This window comes from Cavia porcellus, unplaced genomic scaffold (genome assembly GCF_034190915.1).
Source record: "Cavia porcellus strain 051 isolate PalLab524CR breed Dunkin Hartley unplaced genomic scaffold, mCavPor4.1 scaffold_24, whole genome shotgun sequence".
Lineage (NCBI taxonomy): Eukaryota > Metazoa > Chordata > Mammalia > Rodentia > Caviidae > Cavia > Cavia porcellus.
The window spans coordinates 53982881-53998637 of NW_026947507.1; the positions used below are offsets into that span (position 1 = coordinate 53982881).

At 45.5% G+C, this 15757-nt stretch overlaps 1 protein-coding gene across 2 annotated transcripts in view; it reads right to left on the bottom strand.

Annotated features, from left to right (window-relative positions):
* Positions 1–435: 435 nt before the first annotated feature.
* The window catches only part of Clvs2 (clavesin 2), a 67375-nt gene continuing 52053 nt past the window's right edge, over positions 436–15757 (bottom strand). For both annotated transcript variants that reach the window (XM_063235078.1, XM_003479734.5), the window contains 2 exons: positions 11304–11524; positions 436–4337 (listed from right to left, as the gene is read on the bottom strand). In XM_063235078.1, coding sequence (XP_063091148.1) covers positions 4250–4337; positions 11304–11524 — 309 coding nt within the window. In that variant the 3' untranslated portion in view covers positions 436–4249. The remainder of the gene's footprint in view (positions 4338–11303; positions 11525–15757) is intronic.

Genomic DNA, 15757 nt, shown 5'->3' on the forward strand with positions numbered 1-15757 from the left:
ATCATTTGTACTCCATCTTTTTTGAAGAAAAGGTCTAATTACAGTGTTTCAGTTCTGCACATTGCTTGTGATCTCCTGATGTTGCAAAGCCCAGGACCCTCTGTGTTGTACTTACTTGCCCCTGTCTAGTAATAAATAATGCCACATAGTCCCAGCAGCATATGAAAGAGAAGCTGCCTTTTCAGCTAATGTAAAATAAGGGGAAAAATCTTTCTTTTGCTCCCAATTTTTTTTGCTCCCAATTTTCTTTTGCTCCCATTCATCTGTTTGTATTCCACTTACTCTTGAGCCATCTAATGTGCTCCCAAATCTAAAATATGCTACTATGTTTGATGATATTTATCTATACAGCAGCTCTAAAATGGAATATATGCTCTTGAACTCACTGGTGTCACCTGTGTACGCACCATACCTAAATTTCAGGCACCACACCAGAACTCTTCTCAGTTTATTTTGTGGTGAAATCTTTCTGGAATATTGCCACGGCTAATGGCAACTTTTCTATGAATCATTCATAAACATATATACAAAAAAGAAAGACACATTATTAACCAACCAGACAAAGCAGATCTTAAATAAAACAACACAAGAATGTGCAGCCTCTCCGCAGATTTTCTTGATGTAGCTTCTTCAAATGATCACGGACATTTCAGAAACCTTTAGGTTCTTTGTAGAAGCAGCAGAGGCCGGGTTGGAAGACCGACTGCTGGGGCCCCAAAGGTTTCCTCGAGTCATAAACATGTTCCCCAAAACAATGCCCCATCTTTGTGATACAACAGAGAGAATTCTGTTTGCTCAGGAGTATTACAGACATTGTAAATGTTTAACAATGTGACCAAGTTAGCAGTACGAAGATGAGTCCATTTGCTTGACTCTTCTGTTTATGAATGTATGAATTTTAATACCATAAACAAGCATTTTATATGAAAAGACTTACAGAATGCTTACACTTATAAAGCAATTAGTCAAATAAAAGAAATCATGCATGTCCACTTCAGAAAGTTGCTGGGAAACTCTATTTGACACTTGTACATTATATTAGCATAATGCCAGGTTTGTAAATAGCATGGATCAAAGTTACTGTATCAAATACACACAAGACTTAATACTGTATGAGAATATTCAGAGCAAACCCTTAAATGACCTTCTTCAAATGGTATCTGTGTAACCCTTCTAGTATAGGTGCACGTACTGACTTTTTAGGAGACAGCACAAATAAAATCTATATGCCAGTATCACTGCTTTATTCTATTTTCAAAGAGGCACTTCTTCATATTTCTTAGCATATATTTTATGATAATCTTTTCATATAGTATTCAAAAACCTGTGCAAATATCACTGACAACATGATGGTGGGGGGTAATTCATTTTTAGACCTGCTTTGGAAGCAGCTGCCCTGAAACAACCAAAAGAAAGAAATGAAAACTAGAAGCTGGTGCAGGCAGGGAGAGAGATGGGAACAGATGCACTGAGGAGCTCGGGGTAGAGCGCCTGCCTGGCATGCACAGGGCCCTGGGGTTGAGCTCTGGGACTGAGGAAAACAAAAAAGAGCCAATGGATTAATGGACTATTCCAAATTAATGCATAGCTCTCAAAATACAGAAGCAAAGTCATCAGACACGTCCTGGGTGTGTGTGTCTGTGAGCACAGCTGTGTCACTGTAGTTAAAGGGAAAAATGTAGATGGGCTGCTCATTCACAAGGTTGTTCAGCCACAGAGGGGAAAATATGCCTGCCCGGTGCTGGCTCGCTGTGCTGAGGGCAAATCATAAAGCTGAATGAAGGTCCCTTGATGAAGCAGCTTCAAAAACATTGCTGGGAGACAAGCAGAGTCACAGACTGAACTGGAGAGAGCAATTTCAAAAGTTAGTGCTGTAAGTTTTTCATTCACTTTTAAATATTTAAAAAAATCTAGCCAACATTCCACTGCTCATTTGGAGAAGAGCAGACACGCAGCAGTGCCAATGGAAAATTGCAAATGTGGGTTAAGAGAGACAGTGTAAACAAGACTAGCTATTTTCACAGATGACTCTAACTGTGTGACAGAGGGGAGAAACTCTGAGCTGGCTGACATTGGAAGCTGGCAGGATCCTGAAAACCGGCCATAGATGTAGTACATCAAGAGAAACTCATGGGAAAGAGCAGCTATTGCCCTGCTGTAGTTAAATTACTTCTGTTTTATTCCAAAGAGTCATACTGCTTACATACAGCCATGTGGAATCAAAGCCCAGGTCTACAGTTCACACGCCAGTGAGCCACACTCATCAGGCCCACCAGTGCTCAGGTCCTTGTAAGGCCTGCTACAACTTCCAACCCCCAGTGTTTCCAAGCTCTGTAAGGACGGTGAGAGCAGTCTCTCAAATTTATGACTGGAAGTTCTTAAAGTCTTAAAGTCTCTTTGATTCCTGGTGATTAATGTACTTTAACAAGCCTATTTCACTGAAACACTGATACACTGATTGGAATACTGATTTGAAGATTTTTGGCTATCGATTTATAACCAGAATTTCTGAACTTCTCATCTGAAAGTGTGCAAAAGCTCTTGCACGCTTTTACTTTTGTTTTGATTACCAATAATTCTTGGAGATTTTTTTCCCCAAAGAATTCGTTCTAAATTGTTAAACTCAAAACCCCTATGTTGAGCCAGGCATGGTGGCACACACATGTAATCCTAGCACTCGGGAGGATGAGACAGGAGGAACACCGTGAGCTCCCGGCCAGCCTGGGCTACATAAGCAAGTTCAAGGCCAGCCTGTACTACATAGCAAGACTTGTCTCAAAAAATAATTAAATAAAAAAGTAAAAATAAAAATTCATATGCTGAAAAAGTGATCTTACTTTTACACACTGGGGTTTAAAAGTTAAAATAGGATTTAAAACTTGTACTTGCAAAATTTTGGAATAAAACTTTAAACAATGTACAGATTTCACATCTTTTAACAGCTCTTCTATTTTAGAGACCCTCACATGCTTCTGAAGTGCTTCCAGAAGGAGTGTATTCTTTCAGTCTTTTCTGAAAAAGAAAATGTGAAGTATAGCAACACTAGAGTCTGAGAAAAAATTTTATTTTCACCTGATACTTATATTGAGATCTGTTGCTTCTTTTAAGGAAAAATATATTTCACTAAAGTGGCACGCATTCAAGACAGCATTATAAAGTATACTGGAATTCCCTTCAATAGGTACACTAAAGTCTGTTTCATTGTCTCTCATTTTCATTAACTGCAGTGGTTTTCCAGTTAGCATCCCGTGTAATTATCTATAACATCTCTAAAACCTTTAATATGTATGATTTATTTTATAAGCCTGTTACACCAGGGATTTATTAGCACTGAGTAAAAATATATGTGCTCTGTGTGTGTGTGTGTGTGTGTGTGTGTGTGTGTGTATTTTCAGCAGGTGCACAATAATGAGAAATTAGCCCCTTATTTGTAAGTGGCAAATTTCATGTTCAGGATTGGCTGTCAAAACATGGTTTGCATATGAGTTCTCTTTTCCTTGCTTGAAGAGTTTTAGAGGGAAGAATTCTTAAAGAACGTCAGACACACTACGTCAGGGCTGTGACCACAGTGGTCTCGAAGGATTCCGAAGCTGACGTGTGGAACAAATCTGCTCCCAGGACTCTGGGAACTGAAGAGCAGCCGTGAGTTCACGCGTTTCCTCCACCTGCCCATCTGCCACCCTCGGGGTCCCCAGTGCAAAGCCTGCAAGAGTCCAGGGTTACCTTTCCTCTGAAGTGAAAATCTCTACATCCGGCCATGGCGATGAAGTCCTCGTTTTCTAGAACGACTTTGTTCCCTGTGTCTACAAAGCTGTAGAGGGAAGCAGTAATGACAGTTCTCCATGACAGCAGAAATACGGCTTCATAGGAAACAGGGCCACATTTAATCCGTGTTGATAGCTTCTGCATATTTTCTACTTTTTCTTCTAGTTCATATCTCTGGCTCAGACTTTTATGTCAATCTTCCCCAAATTCAATTACTACCAAAATTTACAAACTTGACATGAAATTACATTGTATTTACAAAGAACTTGGCACTTACAGAATAAATTATTGACTTTAAAAAAAATACAGCCCAGGGCACCCATGGTTCAGGCAAACGAGAATGCCTGGTGCCTTGTTATATATTCTGCTACATTAATAGGAATAAATACAGTTCCCACTCAGCCCAGGTCCTCGGCAGCGCTGTGCCTGCAGCTGCAATCTAGTACCTTCCACCTCCACTCATGCCGTGGGTACAAAGAAATTCTCAGTCCAGAGATAGCAAAGGCTGCATGTTCTCCTCCTCATTCTTATCCATGCGCTTCAGAACCGTGGGATCCACCACGGACTGGGACCTGCAAGGCAGAGGCAGAGTCAGTCAGGTCGCCCAGCAATGACCTGGACAACATACACCTCTGTGTTTCCCTCCTGTGCATTCCCTGCAGTTGGGTGAGATCTTCATTAAGGGATTTTGAACTGTGGATATCAGACATTCAGGGAGATGCTCAGGGTGATGCCCTGCATCTGAGCCAAGAAACAAAACCCTCTGGCCTCTCAGTAACAGAGTGAAGGATTCCAAGCAGACAGTAAGACAGGTTCACTCTCCTCGCCACAACTGCATGAGATTTTCCTTTGAGACGTGGAGAATTTCTGTGTAGAAGAGATGCTTTCTAGTACAACATCTCCATAGAGAAAGAAGTGCCACAGTGAAATGATGGCCACGTGCGGAATGGAAATGAGAGGTGTTGTAAGTTGTTTTAATGTTAAAAGTTGAATGCAAATGATGTTTGCCTTTAAAAACATCTTTAACAAGAACATACCTTTTTCTGTAAACATGATTACATCAACAAATAGTTGATTTTTCATTGTTGTTGTTTTGCTGTTGTTACAGTGTATTTGGCTACTTAGTTTGGTTGGTTAGACAGTTTGACTACATAGTTCCAGTTGGCTTTGAACTATGTACCCTAGGTTGATCTCGAACTCAGTGTCATGGTTTGTGTTTGTGTCCCCCAGGCCTCATGAGTTTGCATTGCTCATTTGTGATGGTTCATTGTATAGTGCTTGGATTGATGGTGTTAGTGCTCCACCCACATAGGGTTGGAGCCAGGATGTGATGTAATGGCAGGAAGAAGGTGTGTTTTTCTTTTTTTGTTGGTTCGAGTTTGCTGCTGGCGGCCGCCATGAACTGCAGCCCAGCCATGCCTGCCTGTCTTGGAGCCAACTGAGTGTGGACTGAAACCTCCAAAAACTGTAAGAAATAAACCTTTCCTTTCCCAACTTTGGGCTTCAGGTATTTTGTCTCAGCGACGAGTAAAAAGTAACTAAGACACTCAGAGTGATCCTCCTACCTCAGTCTCTAGTGCCAGGATTATAAGCATCATGCTTGGCTTAAAAAAATCAAACCTTGGGTAAGATTGTTGTTAAACTTCCCACTAGAACAAGCAAATGAAGTCAGCCTTCATCTTGAAAGCTTCAAGAAGTGGTCACTTTTTTAAAAAGTTAAAACTTGTATTTTGGCACACTCTGTAATTAGGAAAGCACATAACCTGCAAATCCCTTGTGGTGCTCTGATAGCAGATGATAATCTGCCCCATTCTTAATGAGAGATCCCCAGGAGAGCAGAGGCAGGAAGCTGCAGCCCTGACAGAGAGGTCAGCACCCAGGAAGCAGCTGCCCTGTGAAATCCTCCTGGGCAGGAGTTATTCCCCTGTGCTCTAGCGTGGGAGACCCCTCCGCAGACTGCATTAACTTTCGGGAAAAGCCTGCTAGTTGCAGGACTGCTGCCCAGCTGATGGAAAGAAGCAGCCAGGGCATCCTCTGTGAAACCAGCAATGGGGACGGACTGGCAAAGGACTCCTTCATTTGTTTCCAAATAGCAAATACAGTAAAATAAAGGTGAAAACAACAACAAAAGCAGAGGCTTTGTTTTCTAGGTAATTTTCAGCACTGTATATGAATATTAATTAGGCACTCGCCGCTGTCTCAGAAAGGGACTGACTGTAGTTCCCTGTCCACACGTGTTCAGAGAGGCAGCTAGTGAGAGAGGAGAGCAGTGAGGAGCGGCACAGAGCCCTGGGGGTGACACAGAGTGGGATGTCAGTGCCTCCACTGGGAATCATCTGCCCGATGATTCCTTGGCACCCTGAGGGAGCCCCAGTGCAGTGTGAGGCATTCGATACACCCAGTAATGTGGTAACGGGGAAAGAAATTCTTCAGGGAATCTGACGAGTTCTTCTCAGACATCACACCTATCATGTAAATGCTGAAGCCTATCAAGATCACATTCAGTGAGTGGACGCCAAAGCTCGTCCCCCAGCACCAGGTGCAGAATGTGTATTTGCATTCTGCTGAATCAGGCACACACACCTACACACGCACGCACACACGCACGCACACACACACACATATTCTTTAAAAGTACGCATGTATCCTGACCTTTTAAAATGTACTAGAAAGTATATGGCAATTTTAACAAAATAGTTCAAGACACTTTCAGTTGTCTTGAACTATTACTAAAGTGGGGCTTAAACATCCAGTCTGTGTTTCTCAGCACTACAGAGAGCAGAACTGTCTGACGAATGCTGCTCCCACGTAGAATACACCTTCAGAGAGGGAAAAAAGCCACATGGAAACCTTTTGCAAATAGGATGGTTTTGGCATTTAATTGCTCTGAGTATATGGTTCTTTATTCCAGATTTCTTCCTCCCTTTCTTGACAGAACAGGGTGCTGTGTGAGCTCGTACCTATCGGTGAGCTGCAACAGAGTTAACACCCCAGGGTGTCCCCATCACACCAGCTGTCTACCATAAAACACTCCGATGTCTCTTTTGAAAAGCATTAGGCTAAGTTTAGCTGTCCAGTACTCAGATACTTACTATGCACCTCCAACATTACCAAAGTCTTTACAGAGCAAGAGTCTGGAGAGCTCTATTTCAATTCTGGTTGTTATCATAACAATTACTGATCCTGTAACTTCCGGATCAGAGGCAGTGGCACGTGCCTGCACCCCAGCACAAATTCTGGCAGATGGTGAATGGCAGTGGTTAAGAAAACGACCCACAAAACATGAGAAAGTGCTCACAGAACACGATTACCCGTGAAATTACATCGCTACTTTGTATTATGCACGCAGTAGGAGTCACTTACGCCCTGTACCTTCTACTCCTCATTGACAAAATGAAGATAGTACTTACTTACGAGTTGCTTCAAGAAGCAAATGAGTCAATAAATACGGAAGAACTACAGCAGGGCTTATCACAGAGTAGCAGGAGTGTGGAATATGGCACAGTAGAATTGGTTCGTGTCCTTGCAGCTCACAGGCCCTGCAGCACACCGCAACCAGCACACGCCCGGGACTTTCCTAAGAACTGAAGGGGTAGGTGGAAGGCACCCCAGCTCACAGCACTCGCAGTCTACTGAGCTCTGTCTCTGCGTGTAACTCTCCTCTCCTTCCACCAACTTACACAGGAGGGGAAAGCTGTCTTCTATTCGGATGAATATGCCTACCAGAAGAGCTACCATCCAGCTTTGGAGAAGAAATGATTTTCTAGGATTCATAAGAAACTGAAAAAGGCAGCGGCCAAGGGGAGTCAGAGCAGAAGGCAGGGACAACCTGCACCAGCCCTTGGTGGGAAACTGATTGCTGGACACAGAAAAGGAGGGACCCCATTGAAACAACTCCTACTGACCATGTTTACTGAAATTCTCTAGTATTTTGTCAACAGAATTATAAAAGCTTCGTATGATACAAAGCCTACATCAAAGCAAGAAAGGATGTTGAAAATTCAAGCCAGCACACAACAGAAACATGAAACAGGATTGGGGCAGAGGCCACTCGCTGTTCACCATGTCTACAGGGGGACAAAATGACCTAGTTATTTGGAAAACAGAATAAAGATCCTAAATTATTCCAGAAGGTGTGAAGACTGAGCCAAATCCACCGAGATGATGCTGATCCGTTAAAATAAGGTCGCCGGGAAAAACTCAGAGGCGAGAGTGAGGAGGGTGCTCAGCAGGTTCCTGCTGAACGAAGAAGAGATGTGGTCCCATCAGTGGCTCCCTCTGAGTTTGCTGTTCACACTCGAGTAGGTACAGTCTGACCCTTGCGATACTACTAGGTTGCAGTTGCTGGCACTGCCACTGCTGTCCTGGAGGCCACTGCCGACTCTTTCTGATGAACCAGTCCTGGGAAGTAGTCCTGGGAAGCAGGACAGAGCACCACCATGGCCTCCAGGAAGGTGACCCTGGGGAGGGGTGAGGTCCAATTTAAGAGAAGAAACCATTTCACAGACTCCTTTGCACTGGGAGAAAAGTAAAGCAGGGCATCCAGAAGGAAGGAAACAGAACCAGGAGCCCCAGACAGGACTGAGCCCAGCTGGTCAAGAAAGACCAAGAGACTCTTGAGAGGTGATCTTTGCCCAAGACTGGCCCTCTGAGAGTTCAGGAAAGGAGCATTGCAGGCAGCAGCGACAAGGTAGTGACGTGCTGGAGAGGCTGAGGGGCACAGCAGCAGCCACTGCATCCACACAGAGCGGTGAGAGGAACAAGGTGAGCCACACCCAGGGAGTACCACGGGCAGGGCCTGATCCTGCGGCACCTAGCGGGCTGCATGACAGAGTTGACGGTATTTACCATACAATACTCAGGCATGTGAAAACTTAAATCAGAGTCAGGAAATGATCTGATTCCATTGTGTTCCTGTGTGGAGATTATGTGAGGGGACCAATCAGAGGGGAAACGGCTGCAGGAAAAAGTCTGTGCTGGCTGGCAGGGAGACAGTGAGGCGGCATCGCAGGGCACTGGCCTCCAGTCCTTCTGCAGCTCACTCCAGAGGAAAGGAGCCTGCGCCACACTAGGGAGAACAGCTCAGTATCAGTGACGAGGAAGGCTCCATGGCTGGCAGCTGCAGCCACTCTGCTAGACACAGACTCTAGTTCTGAGAATGTGAAGCATCTCACAGGGCTGCAGTGAGCACTAAGTGAATTACTGAACACCACCTACTTGGGGTCTTACGATGAGGACATAGTAAATGACAGGCCACCTGAGAATTGACCATGCTGGGACTGGGAGGAGCCTGCCAAGAAGCCAACTAGCCAGCCTAGTGCAAGCCATGTGGGACCAAGGAAGAGAAAAGTCAGACAGTACCTCCCCTGAGCCGACAAGACAAACATGAGGGCTGAGAATCAAACACCCTCCCACCTGCCCCCGCCCCCCCAAGCAACCAGCGGGTTCCGAGAACAGCCTGAGTTGATAGCAACTAAATGCTTGTATTGTTTGGTTGATTTCACAGGCCTGGGGCCAGCGGTCTAAGCACCTCTTAGGAGTATGACCGGATGCAGTATAGCAAATATGGGGGCTTTCCTTCTGTCTTGCCTTTGAAATCCAATATTGCTTTCACTGTTTTGTTTTGTTCCGATTGTTTTGCTTTATTCAATATTCTGTTTTGATTGATTTTATTCTGTGTTGTTTTGGTTTAATTTTGCTATACCCGATAAAACGGACAACTATTGTGAAGATAACAAGCACACTATGGTAGCCATTGTGGTTTCCTAGGACCCTGCTTTGAAGTTCTGCACCAGTTTTGCTGCTTTGTTTTGACTGGCTTTATTCTGTTGTGGTTTGTTGGATTTTATTATCTTTAAAATTAAAAAATTTTTAAAAATCATAGACTGTAATAATTACTATTATTAAAATCACTTTGATTAGAGGAAAGTTATCCACAGACATTTGCCTTCAAGGATTCTTTATTTTCAAACTCTGAGAATTCGATGACACGTCTTTTCCAGAAAAAATGCATTACATGTGTGTACACAGACACTTACGCACAAATGTAGAGAACTTGCACATAGCTGTTAGCTTTCAGCAGAATCCTCTGAGAGCCCAGCAAAACCCCCTTTAGGTTGGGAGGACACAGGAGATCTCTACTTAGGCAGTTCTGCTTCAAGAAAGAGATGAAAAGCTTAAAAGTGGTTTAAAGGTAAACTTGTTGCCTGGTGGGGAAATCATAGTGTATAGAGAGAGAGTTGTTTCACGCACACACCACATACACACACACACACACACACACACACAAACAATGGCAGCAACAGCACTATCACAGACCCCAGCTTTGAGGATTGGATTATGTCACCTCACGGACCACAGCTTTGACCAAAGGACCTTAGGCTTTCATCAGGATGGAGCTGGCAGGGTTTGGCATAAGTAAAAGGTCTTGTTGTCCTTGAGCTAGGTGGGGGCCACTTGCCAGATCTGTAGCTCCTATGTTTCTAAAAATGAGCCAAAAGAGTAATATTTGCACCCGTTATTCAACTGAATTCTGAGACCCTGTGGCCCAGGAACCCTGGGAACTAGACATCTTCTCTGCTGCTGGACCTGGAGCAGCGACGTGTTTCTGTGAGTCTGCGACTCCTCTGCTGAAGGAAAGCAAACAGGCACAGAAGTGTCAGCGAGAAGCAGGCAGTCGGCCTCTGACTCAACAACGAACTTTACAGAGATTAAAGTGGCAAGAAAATAGGACACTCCGCACCTGCAATGGTTACACCTTCTGACAAAGATGTGGCACGTAACAGAAGCCCTGACGGAAAGTGTGCTTTGGGGGGTGTGGGTGTCTCTGTGCGCGTGCACGTGTGTGTCTGTGGGGTGTGTGTGTGTGTATGTGTGTGTGTGTGTGTGTGCACCTCTGTACTTCTTTCTTCCCAGGAAACCCTCCTCAGAATTCTGATAAACTTCTTAGATGGAAGGAAGCTGTTAGCATCAGTCACAAGGAATGAGGACACCCACCCAACTCTTGGGCTTGCTCTCCCTCGGAAGTCTCAGTGCTTCAGAGTGACAGTCAGAAAGCCACTGAATTTGGTGGCCTCTGAAGCCCCTGAGAAGCTGACCATGAGTTTGGAACCAAATGAAGTTGAGGTTACTCTGAGTGACTTTATCTTTATAAAATGTCGACAGATAATAATGACTTATGGCTCAATGTAACAGACAAAATACTTCACGACTTCACCTGTAGATGGATCTAAAGATGACCTCTGACATGGTAAAGAGAACAGTGGTCCCCAGTGGCCGTGGACGCTGGGGTGCAAGGTTCCAAGCAGAGAGGGGAAGTCCGGGGGATCTATTGCTCAGTGTGGTGACTACAGGGAAGAATGCTGGACACTACTGGAAGACAGTAAATGCTTGATGTTCCCACTCTGACAAAATAACTTTATCTATTATTGAAAACTCTTTAGACACCGACTCATGGATGCATGAATGGCTTCAACATCCCAGCAGGAAAAGAAACATACACACACAGGAAAAAGGTACAACGTGGAGTTGGGCCATACCTCTTCATGGACTTGGGGGACAGCTCCTTCTCCACCTCCTTCACGGGAGTGCCATAGGAGCCCACGTTGTATTCACTGTCGTCGTCATACTCGTGGTCCAGCAGTGTCCTTGCCCACGTCCCCATGTCATAGGGGGGCAGCATTCCTCCAAACTCCGAGGGCAGGATCTCGGGGTGAATCAGTTGGTGCAAACTGTTCAGGTTGTTACCGTGTAAGAATATCTAGCGAGGCAAGGGGAGAGTGGGAGAGAAACACAGAGGAAACTAAATAGTGCCCGCATGCTGTGGAGGAGAAGCCGGGAAACGGTAAGAGAAAAAGGAGGTTTCTACATCCTTAAACCACTTACGCCTCCCATCTACTCCATAGAGCAGACAGGACAGGCGGGCTCACCCTGACATTTCATATAAAAGCCCTGACGATCAGAAATGTTCAGTAGTTTCAGCAAGTTCAGACGTTACTGCAGTTAAGAGGTGGAACCACAGATTTGGTTTTCTGCTTCCCAGTCCCAGGCTTGAGCAGAAAGTGACCTCGCATGGCTCTGCACAAATTCCAGAACTGGTGCGGAGCTTTTGACATGTGTGATGAATGCCACTAAAGCAGACCCTTGTCACAGGGACTGGTCAGCTCAGAGCCAGTCCGAGTCACTGAGCCAAAAGTGCTCACCAGGATGGCTTTCTCTTCATCATCAGTAAAAGCAGGAGTACTGTAACGCTAACTTAGCACTTTGTAGTGCAGAGCGAGTGATGTAAGTAAATGAAGGAGATAAGCATCCCCACAGTGAAAGGCTGGGTGAGCACTCTGTAAAGGGTCCTTCCCCAGACACTGCCGTACTTACCGTCTGACTGCAAAATAGACTGAGCACTGAACATGTAACACTGTAAGTGCACGCTGATTATCCCCAAGACCGTCTGCACAGATCCTTCGTATTAGACTATTTACTCAGGCCACACACTCAGGATTCGTGTCTCCATTGATTGCGACCTCTTTTTTCTCATTTCAAATTCAAACTTCGAATCAGCCTTCTCTGACATATCACAATGTCATCTCATACAAACTGGTGAAATATTTATGGAAAAATCGTAAATTACAATAACTTAACAGCTTCAAGTTGATCATTGGACTTGTTTTCCATCAGAATCCATGGAATTAAATATGTAGAAAGGCAAAGAAAGATCAGCTAGCATCAGATGAAATTCGCAAGATGGTGTCACCAGTGAACAAACAAGTAACAACTTATGGAACCCAGAAGCAGCTACTTGCATGTTCCCGTCCAAAGGTCAGAGCAAACAGTGAGGTTTGCCTTGCCCACTGAGGAAGAAGAGGCTGCCTCCTGGAGCCCAGGGGGGGACTGTAGGCCTCCCACCTCCACTCTGCCTGCCAGGAGAATGCAGGGCAGGGTCTCCTAGGAAGATGCACATGTGCACACACCAGGATTCTTCTCTCTCTCTCTCTCTCTCTCTCTCTCTCTCTCTCTCTCTCTCTGTCTCTCTCTCTCTTTCTCTCTCTCTCTGTCTCTCTCTCTTTCTCTCTCTCTCTCTGTCTCTCTCTCTGTCTCTCTCTGCCTCTCTCTCTTTCTCTCTCTCTCTCTCTCTCTCTCTCTCTCTCTCTCTCTCTCTGTCTCTCTCTCTCTCACACACACACACTCCTAGGTTTTTCTCATCTCACACACATGCACGCCTAGATTCTTATCACATATACGATTCTTCCTGTCACTAACTCGGAGGAAGGGCCCTCACCTCATTTACCTAGAGCTCTCAGTAGCAGCGGATAGGGGAGACTTTCTTCACAGACATATTTTCTTCTAGCATTCCTCCTTCTGTCCCCTGGCTGACCATACTAGCTCCTCGAAGTTAGAGAGTTCCACTTCTGTTGTCTTCCCTTTTTTAGCTGTGTCCCTTCCTTGGTGATCCCATCCAGTTCATTTTATTCCGTCAGTGTCACTGTAAGAAGTGTCCAAGCACTGAAAACAGATGTGCTGAACTCAGGTCTCCCTTGGACTCCACACCTGAGTGTCCACATGCTGCGTGTCATCAGCACCTCCAATCTAACAGACCCAGACAGAAACTGCAATCTCCGCCCATCCCCTCCTCTGTCTCTCCAGCTGCCGTAGACGGTACCACTGTCCTTCGCTTTCGCAGACCAAGGCGGCCCATGCACCTGTTACTCTTCACATCAGCAACTTCTCAGCCAGTCCTTTTGGTAAGATACTGAAAATGCATCCTAAAGCCACTCTGACCCACACCGCAGCAGGAGCTCCACCCTGGATGGCAGTGGCCCCGGGCTGTGTTACTGCTCTCCAGTCCCTGGCCGTGGTCCTCCTACTCTCCAGCCCCAGCGCGGCAGCCAGATACCACTGTCACATACACATCAGGTCACCTCCGTCTGCTCACAGGTCCTCACTGCCTGCTTTGTCTTCTCCTAACCCTGAATGACCCTCTTGGAACACTCTACCGCATCTCCCGCCATGGTCTTCGCCAGTCAGCCATGCTGCACGCAGCGTGAGCCAGGCTTCTGCAGCGGGTCCTCCTCCTCCTGGAGACAGCTGCCTCTGGACGTCGCCAGAGCTCATGGCCCCACGCTCCACACATTTTATTTGAAATTGCCTTTCTGGGGAGCCTTCCACAGTGACCCTGCCATCTGGGCATTTTCCATCTTTCAATATAGCGCAGACTTAGTTACATTACTCACGAGCTGCTCCAAAGCATTGTAAAAATATAGTAGCACTGTTTCTCTAAATCAAATATTCATGGATGTACAGAGTGCGCCAAAAATGCATACACACTGAGGCAGCTAGCTCACCATACTAGCAAATGTCTGGACGCTAAATGCCCTCCCCCCACTTTAGGTACTTTGTGTGATTGCAGAGACCAAAATAACTCACATTAATCTCAAGATGTCTCAATAAATTTACTATTAAAATATTTATACAAGTTTTTTTCTTGACTATAGTGGTAAAAATAAATACACACATTTAACTTGTAAATCTGAATTCCTCCTCTGGTTTGGGCAGTGAGGAGGCTTTGCAATTGCCCTGCTGTTAAATTTCACCCTTTGATTTCTCTTTGGTTTGATTGGTTCTTTATAACATCATTTATTGAAGTGTTAGTAGGTTTTTTCCCCTCATGCTTTTTTGTCTCTTACTTCACTGCATGCAGAAAATCTTCAGATTTCCCCTCTGTCTCACAGTTCTAAAGATGAGCCCGAGTCATGCCTGCCATTTTTCTCTGTTTTCATACAGAGACTCTGCTAAGCAACGTGAAGCCTAAGAGAAGAAAGTGAACCACTCTGGAGAGTCAGCAGAGAGGAGAGAAGAATCCACCCCATGAAGAGCAGAGGGAAGCCGTGCCCGGGAGTGGAGAAACCTGCCTCTTGTCAGCTCTCAGGAAGTGGCAAAGCCACCACCACGCAGCACCCAGAAGCTGCAGTGGGGCCGCGGGTAGAAGCCAAGATGTCTACTTCCCACGCTCAGCCTAGGAGCCCGGGAAGACAGTGGTTTGAACAGTCAGGACATCAGACATGGCCCTGAAAGGTGGGAATCTGGCATGAAAGGCTCCAGATACTCCAGGAGACTTTGAGAAGGGACCTTGTAACAACACGCCGGTATTCCCCGGGTGGCAGGTTGGCAGACACGACTTCAGGAGTAAAGAATGCAGTGTTCCTCCACACTTGAGCTTGCGTGTGAGGAAGGCACACAGCTGCTCCTGGGTTCCTCTCACTGCTCCTTCAGAACCCAGACTTACAGCGACTGCAGCGCCATCTCAATGCGCTGGGTAACGTTGTGAAGTAAGATGTATCACAGCTCTGCGCGGGGCATCGATTTTAAAAGTCTAAATTAAGGGCATTTTAACCCATAATTATATTTCCTATTAATACATGAGTCACAATTCTCACTGAAGTAGTAAAGTTCAGATCCCTTCCTGCCATCTGGAATAGTCCAAGGCATTGTTCCAGGTATTGTTAAAACTGCCCAATTCAGCCACAGAACCCCAAGCTGAAGTCACCCTCATTTTCTAAATGTGGTCCTGTTCGGTCTGTTGCAGTAGCATAGGATCATGTGCAAAATCTGCTCAGAACGCGGCAGCGCTGCAATCAAAGCCCTCCTCCGCTTCTCATCGCAGCCTGGCGGGAAGCTCCATCCTTGCAGGGCCAGGAAGCTGTCTGTGATCTAGCACTGGCATCTATTCTCTCCAGTCCCCTACCGCCGTCCCCCAACGCCAGCAGCTCCACTCTAGCTTCCTTGGCCCCTTTGCCATTTGTCAAAGATAGAAGGTGTGTCAGCTGCTGCCTGGTACTCTTCCCCACATGGCTTGCCCACAGCCAGCTCGCTGCCTGCTGTGATTCAGAAAGAACTGCTTACCTTTCTATGCCTAATTTTCCCATCTGTGGAATGAAAATGTAACAGTGCTTACCCTACCGCATTGTCATGAGGAATCAAGGCGTTAATGTATGTAAAG